Source organism: Citrus clementina, unplaced genomic scaffold, assembly GCF_000493195.1.
Source record: "Citrus clementina cultivar Clemenules unplaced genomic scaffold, Citrus_clementina_v1.0 scaffold_6, whole genome shotgun sequence".
In the NCBI taxonomy this organism is placed as follows: domain Eukaryota; kingdom Viridiplantae; phylum Streptophyta; class Magnoliopsida; order Sapindales; family Rutaceae; genus Citrus; species Citrus x clementina.
The window spans coordinates 18,689,920-18,698,104 of record NW_006262139.1 but is presented as its reverse complement, the minus strand read 5'-3'; the positions used below and the strand labels follow the sequence as shown (position 1 = coordinate 18,698,104).

The 8,185-nt window shown below is 35.5% G+C and overlaps 2 protein-coding genes across 2 annotated transcripts; both read left to right on the top strand.

Moving 5' to 3' along the window:
* The first annotated feature begins 934 nt into the window (after positions 1–934).
* LOC18039562 (UDP-rhamnose/UDP-galactose transporter 2) lies at positions 935–3,730 on the top strand. The gene is made up of 6 exons (XM_006429755.2): positions 935–1,107; positions 1,472–1,544; positions 2,321–2,369; positions 2,717–2,742; positions 2,995–3,156; positions 3,244–3,730. The coding sequence occupies exons 1-6, from the start codon at positions 935–937 to the stop codon at positions 3,601–3,603; spliced, it is 843 nt and encodes a 280-aa protein (XP_006429818.2). The 3' UTR covers positions 3,604–3,730.
* A 3,464-nt stretch (positions 3,731–7,194) lies between these two features.
* On the top strand, positions 7,195–7,809 carry LOC18037915 (transcription elongation factor TFIIS). The gene has a single exon (XM_006429753.1). It carries the CDS (start codon positions 7,195–7,197, stop codon positions 7,807–7,809), a length of 615 nt encoding a protein of 204 aa, XP_006429816.1.
* The last annotated feature ends 376 nt before the right edge of the window (positions 7,810–8,185 follow it).

The following is an 8,185-nucleotide window of genomic DNA, read 5'->3' as shown; positions in this document are numbered from 1 at the left end:
CAAGAATTGCTACTATTAGAAGTCTTGATTGCTTTGGCTTCCAATTTATCAATTTGAAATCCATCAAATGGATGTAAAAATAGCTTTCTTAAATGGAGAATTAGATGAGGAAATTTACATGAAACAACCAGAAAGGTTTGTTATGCCAGGACAAGAACATAAAGTTTGTAAACTAGTCAAGTCTTTATATGGTCTTAAAGAAGCTCCAAAGCAGTGGCACGAAAAGTTTGACAAAGTGATTGTCTCAAATGGATTTAATATTCATGAATCTGATAAGTGTGTCTATAGCAGATTCAATGGAAATAAAGGTGTGATTATTTGTTTATATATAGATGACATGTTAATTTTTGGTACTGATAGTGAGAGCATTGAACTCACTAAATTATTATTGTCATCTAATTTTGATAGGAAAGACATGGGACTTGCTGATGTGATTTTGGGGATTAAAATTATAAAAAATGAGAATGGCCTAGTATTGACTCAATCACATTATATTGAGAAAATTTTAAAGAAATTTAATTATTATGATTGTAAGTCTGTGTCCACACCTTTTGATTCAAACAAAAGACTGTATCCTAACAATGGCAGATCAGTATCCCAATTAGAATATGCAAGTATCATTGGGTGTCTTATGTATGTGATGACTTGTACTAGGCCTGATATTGCTTTCGCTGTTGGAAAGCTCAGTAGATATACTAGTAATCTAAGCCAAGCACACTGGCAAGCAGTGTACAGAATTCTAAAATATTTAAAACATACAATGGATTATGGTATATACTACACTGGATATCCTTCAGTTTTGGAAGGATTTTCGGATGCTAGTTGAATTACCGATCGAGATGATCATACATCCACAAGTGGTTGGATTTTTAATCTTGGTGGAGGAGCTATTTCATGGGGCTCAAAGAAGCAAACTTATATAGCAGACTCCACCATGGCTGCAGAATTTGTAGCTTTGGCTTCATGTTGCAAGGAAGCTGAATGGTTAAGGAATTTGCTTATAGAAATTCCTATTTGGCCTAAACCAATGCCTCCTGTATCTATTCACTGTGATAGTGAGACAACTTTATCAAGAGCATATAGTCAAATCTATAATGGAAAGTCTAGGTACATTGGTCTAAGACATAGTTATGTAAGACAATTACTTACAGATGGAGTAATCATAATTGACTTTGTGAAATCATGCCAAAATTTGGCAGACCCCTTAACTAAAGGCCTTGCAAGGGATATTGTATTTAAAACTTCTAAGGGGATGGGACTGAAGCCAGCATCATCTTATCACCAATGATGGAAACTCAACCCAACACTTGAAATATCAAGATCTTGGGTTCAATGAGCAAAAGTACATCATATGTTGTGATAGCAAGCACTATAATATTTTTAGATGCGTCCCAAAGGTTAGTGCTTGATACCTGTAACATATGGGAAAGGTTAAGCTACTTAGCTTTTAATGGACTTATAAATGTTTTAGTTACAGGGACATTCTAGATAACTCTACCTATGTGAGTGTAGAAGGTGGTGCCGCTTCCTATATAACTTGGCTGGTTACTAAAGCGCTCATGAAAACAGGATATAGACACAGGGCCAATCCACGTGTCGGCTAAGGAATACTTGAGAATTTGAAAACTTATGTGTGAGATATATCCGGTTAGTCGATTAAGGTTGCTGGTTCAAAGCTTGCCTACCATGCCACATTGATTAACTTTGATGTATTGTCACTAAGTGAAAGTTCAAGTCCAAAAGACACCTTCGTCTATGCATAAGTTTTCCAAGCCTGTGCAAGTTAATTTTTCAAAATTCATTTATTTTGAAAATGGTGGGGGATTGTTGAAAATTTTCAAAATAAATGTGTCTTATGATAAAGACATGTCCTATTAATTGTGCCTTATAGAAAATGTACCTTTCACTAAAGACATGTCTAATTAAATGATGTCTTGTTGTAAGGACATGTCCATTTAATTGTGTCTTGTAGAAAAGGTATATTTTTACTAAATGATATAAATTTTCATGGCAACATTTCACTTAGAGATGCATCATTTCATGGTGACATTTCATTTGAAATAGTGATGATTCAATTTGGACCATTGATTAAAATCAAATCTAGATCCAATGGCCATGAATGAAGGGGTATCATGAAAGATGACAACCCAAATGAGGGGGCACAAGTATATCTATAAATAGGGGTCATGTTTAAGCCATTTAGACATGAAATGAATGATCCTACACCACTCTTTTCTTAGCATTCCTTTCTAGTACGAATTTCAACACAAAACACTCATTTCTTTTGTGCATTCACATTCCAATATATTGTTTTCTGCAGGAACAATATATTGTTTCTTGGCAGGCTTGCAACATTCAAGAGTATTCTGGTTTGCTTTCATCGATGCACAACTCAAGCAAACAAACAAGTGCTTCATTGTATCCTGGAGGCGTATTTGCTTAACCCATGTGCATCACTCAATTGGTGGGGGCAAATAACGTCTTAAGGAAAGCGACATTTTTAACGTGCCTTGAAGCACACAAAATTTCTACAGTTTCTTCCTACATACAGAGTTAGTTGTAAACACATTACTTTACATAATAAAGTTCCACTATTATTATTGTATTTCTCTACATTTGTCATTCCCCACAATTTTACCACAAACATTTGTAACTGAATTATGCATCACTAATAAGTAAGAACTTAACTTCTTTGTCTTATCGTATCGACAGTAAGTCTTCTCTACAACCTTACAGCAGATTGTAAGTGTCATCTTCTTTCTCTTATCGTATGGACAGTAATTGTTTCCTGCCGATGTCAGAAATATCAAACATTTGATAAAAGTTTCCAGGATATGAAGCCTTTAGTTGTTCGAATTCACCATTGCTATCGCATGACTTCAAATACTGTAAAATGAACTCATTATGCTTTGCGTATATAAGTTCCTGGAGTTCAGAGCCAGAGATTCAATTATCAGCCATTGAATTTTGTTTGTGGTTACTTTTTTTGAACAGTCAATAGGTTCCTTACAGAAGAAGTACTCCGTTGGTTCATTTGAATTGCTTAGCAAGACAGCTCCAATACAAGCAGTCTCCCTTCTTGTCTTCGGTCCATTCATTGATTACTATCTCAGCGGCAAACTTCTGTCAAATTATCGTTTTTCTTCCAGTGCATTTGTAAGTATTTCTTACACATCATTAACAAATCCATTTACCGTGATTGATGCATAGATCTTACTAAATCAATTATTGCAATTCGTGCAGCTTTTTATACTTCTTTCGTGCTCGTTAGCTGTATTCTGCAATGTGAGCCAGTATCTCTGCATTGGACGTTTCTCGGCAGTAACTTTCCAAGTTTTAGGCCACATGAAAACAGTTTGTATCTTAACGTTAGGATGGCTGCTTTTTGATTCTCAGCTGACAGTGAAAAACATATTAGGGATGACGGTAGCTGTTCTTGGCATGATAGTATACAGTTGGGCAGTCGAGGCTGAGAAAAGGAAACCCGATTCCAAGACCATCAGTCATACAAAAAACAACCTTTTGGAAGAGCATGTGGAATTGTTGAAGCAGAGAATTGAAGAATCCCCAGCAAAGGATGTTGAGCTTGGCCACGCGAAATAAAATTTGTGTCACTTTAACATCATTCTTTCTATTTATCTGCCACAGCAAGATGTAACATACATGGCTATAGCAAGATGCAGTACCCATCATTGTTTAAGAACTTACCACTCTGGAAAAATAAGAATCATTTATCTGCAAACAGTTGAATTTTTTGAAAATTTCGTTTAGTTTTTATCTTCGGAGCGATGCATTTAAGCCAAAATTTCCTCATAAGTCATAATCATTCTCATGCAAGGCTGCAGAAAACTCTTAAATCAAATCACTAGTACAACATATGATGCCATACTATTTTCTTATCGAAATGGTACTATAGGGCCAAAATTAAGAGGTTTTCGCGGTGTTTACGGCACAAATATTCGAGTTGGGAAAATGCCTGAATAATGTCAATAATAATTTGAAGAGCTGAACCCATCACACTACAAAAGTCACAGTTGAGATGAATATGAACAAACCCATCACTTCATAAGTTGGCTCTGCAGTTGGCCTTGTGTAATCCTATATTTTAACATTCACATACTCATTTGGGTTCTCGGCATTTCCTGCATATGAATTTGTCCAGATTAATTCACAACATCATTGTTAAGAAAGTATTGTAATAATGTTAATTGGAGTATCATATGTAGCATGACACAGACCAGCAACTAGAAGTTTACGCTGCAAAATGGGAAAAGTAGTAGTGATTTGTTCGAAATTTGAAGTTTCCGCAGAATAGACTGAACTCCCACCAAATCTTGCCCCTAAAACAAAAAATTAGAAAATAATCAGTATATGTGATTAAGGATAAGTAATCACATAACCGGATTAAAAATTCTATAAAATAAACTAACCATTTTCATAAGAAACAAGTAATATCAATCCAATTGTCAGTACAGCTACAATCAAGAACAAACTTCTCATCATCTTCATACGAAATCAATATAATTGCACAGAATTAATAATGACACTTCAATTTTCCATCCAATGAATAAAAGTAAAGTACATAAAAGCAAAAAGTGTTGAGTATTTATAGACTGTATGTCCTTGTTTATACAGTCTCTAAACAGTAAGAAAAAATATTGTTATAAGGGAAGTTCCAACTGATCAATAAATTTGAATAAAGTTCTATTTTAGGGTGTGATGATAACAAATAAAGACATACACACCATTGCTTAGAACTTATACACCATTTTTTCCTTTTACAATATAATTAAGAAGGCTTGAAAAATACCTACAATTAATCTTATCTCTTGATCAATTATAAAAATCTAAAAAACAGTCATAAATTATTTTATCTAGGCATACGGTACCCACGCATTCTACCATTGTTTATCATATTGCAATTTCACTTTTCCTATGTGATAATTGCATTATAATTGCAAAAATAAACAATGCAGTTAATTTCTTCGTACTTAAGTCTCTATCAATTGTTCTCAACTTGGGCAAGAGTGTCTACGCAGCTTAAGTTCCATGATCCAACAATCTGAGCTCTAATCATGGATCCAAACAATCCGAACTTGAGGATTTCACTATCATTGAGAATTATATATGAAAGAGATCAATAAATCCATAAAATAACTTAATAACTTGAAATAAAAATTATAACCGAATTTTGTTGTTATGTTTCTTGTTTATGAGAATTTACTCTTTTACTCTAAAATTCATTTACCCTTTCCCCAAGTAATTAAATAAAAATATTAACATATGTTGTTGAAAAGCAGAGTCCGCAATCATGTTAATAACTTTAATTAGCCGACTTAACTCTAACGGTCACCGGGCCAGTTAGTTTTTTATTAGCGCCAAAATCTTTAACTGTGTTGAGGTTTCCTAATTGATATAGGATGCAACTAACTTGTTGAATTCTTTTATCATAGGGAAAAAGAATTTGAAAAATTGTATCTTCTATAAGTAAATTTCCTAATCAACCAAGTACTCAATATTCACTTTGCTCGCTCTGTTAGTGGTTTGATTTCTTTCATTGCCCATTCCTTCATCGTTCATTCAGCCCCCCAAAAACAAGAAATGAACATAAAAAATCAAGAAAGCAAGCATCATTCATCCATTTTTGATTGAGTTTATTATCATGGGTTTGTTAAGAAACCAAATTCAGGACCGTATAAGTGTTGAATCAAAGAAATTCAAGGCATGGCCATCAAGAACTAACAAGACGAGAAAATTTGAAGGAGAGGACCAAGCTGCGTTTCCTTTCATGAAGAAGCCTCTAAGAGAACCTCAGCCTCCCAAACAAGAAGGAAAGAATGTTTCAGCTATGGAGATCAAGTGCTATGATGTTACACGTACACTGATCTGTGAACGTCTTATAGAGGCATTTTCTAAAGTTGCTGGCGAGGTTGAAGACATGGAGAAGAAGGAGCAAGTCAGTGCTTGTGACGCTGTTGGGGTAGCCGTTTCAGTTGAATCTGTGCCGTACAAGAACATAGGTCCTTCCAAGGGGGCTAAGGCGGCAGTTCGGTATAGAGCAATCTTGTTCAATGTTAAGGATCCGAAAAATCCTGATTTCAGGAGAAAGCTTCTTCTTGGAGAGGTGAAGCCTGAGACACTGGTTACTATGCTCCCTGAAGAGATGGCCAGTGATGAACGACAGAGTCAGAATAAACAAATCAGAGAGGATGCTTTAGCCCAGATTCCGGATCACTCTGTACAACATCCACGGATTTTCAAAGCAGGGCTTCATGCGTACCATCAAACACCAAAGATTTATATCTCAAATTTTGGATTTTTTTTTTTTGGGCAAAACTCAAGCTTCACTTGGAACAATTTAGAAAGGTGCTTTGAAGATGATCAAGCTCAACCAAGTAATTTAAGTGGACTAATAACAGTTGGTTTCTGAACAACATGACAGCAGTAGAAACCCAAAAATAGTACCCCATTTGACAGGAACGTAAGGAGAAAGAAAAGATAAGAATTTACATTTCTGAAGACAAGATAAAGAGTAAACAGAAATCACTAACCATCAACTTGTCAAGCAAGTAAAATATACTGCTTATTTTATTCGCATAGTACACAACTAAAATTTGATGCATAAATTGTTTTCAACCTGGGCAAGGTTGTCTATGAAGCTTATATCTGAGGTTTCATTTAATTCACGCAATAAAATTAGCTAATTTTATGAATGCAGATGCAAAGATCTTGTTTGCGCAAAAATCCAAAATCTTGATCTTATAATTAACGGCTGGCTCGTTTCTTGTAGATTTTTATTTACCGAAAAAATAAATAAATAAATAATACCGATTAGCCGACTTATCTGCAACGGTCACTAGGCCAGCTAGGGTTTTATTAGCGCGTAACTTCAAAGCTTTAACGGTGTTCAGGTTTCCTAATTGATATATGAAGCCAACTAACTTGTAGAATTCTTCTGTCGCAAGGAAACGATTTTGGAAACAAAAGTTAGTTTTGGAAATCATCATCTCCTATAAATACGTAGTAATTTCCTAATCAACCAAGTATTCAAAACTCACTTTGCTCTCTCTGTTCGTGACTGATTCTTATTACTGCAACTTTCTTCTTCATTCATTAAGCCCCTCTCCAAAAAAACCAACCACAAAAATCAAGAAAGCAAGCATCGTTCGTCCATTTTTTATTGAGTTTATTATCATGGGTTTGTCAAGAAACCAAATTAAGAACCTTGTAAATGTTGAATCAAAGAAATTCAAGGCGCCGCCATCAAGAACCATCAAGAAGAGAAAATTTGAAGGAGAGGAACAACCTGCGTTTCCTTTCATGAAGAAACCTCTAAGAGAACCTCAGCCTCCTAAACAAGGAGGAAAGTGTGTGTCTGCTGCGGAGATCAAATGCTCTGATGCTACACGTGCATTGGTCCGTGAACGTCTTCTAGAGGCTTTTACTAAAGTTGCTGGCGAGGTTGAAGATATGGAGAAGAAGGTGCAAGTTAGTGCTTGTGACCCTGTTGGGGTAGCCGTTTCGGTTGAATCTGTGCTGTACAAGAACATGGGTCCTTCCAAGGGGGCTAAGGCGGCAGTTCGGTATAGAGCAATCTTGTTCAATGTTAAGGATCCAAAAAATCCTGATTTCAGAAGAAAGCTTCTTCTTGGAGAGGTGAAGCCTGAGACACTGGTTACAATGCTCCCTGAAGAGATGGCCAGTGATGACCGACAGACTCAGAATAAACAAATCAGAGAGGATGCTTTAGCCAAGATTCCGGATCACTCTGCTGTTGATGAGAAGGAATCAGAATGTGATGCTCGATGATTTTGGTTCACATCGTGTCTTTTAATTAACCGATTGTATTGTTGAATTCTTAAATACTGTACACTGAGATTATGATATTTTCATTACCTCATTAATCATATGATTACACATTGTCTCTCATCATTCAATTTTTTGCTCCCTAATGATGGGCAAAAAAACCAAAAAAAAAAAATCCTTCGTACTTTATTTGATTCATATAGAATCTAGTGGCCACAAAATGATCCCTGGGCTAGCTGCATGTTGCTGGCACGCACCAGTCAAGATTACAGTAAATAATATTGGGGCTTTTATTTGTAACTAGGCTAATTTTCTTAGAATCGCTCTAACGTGTGTATTATACGAAATTAAGAATGTTGATTAATTAATCTACTGGTGC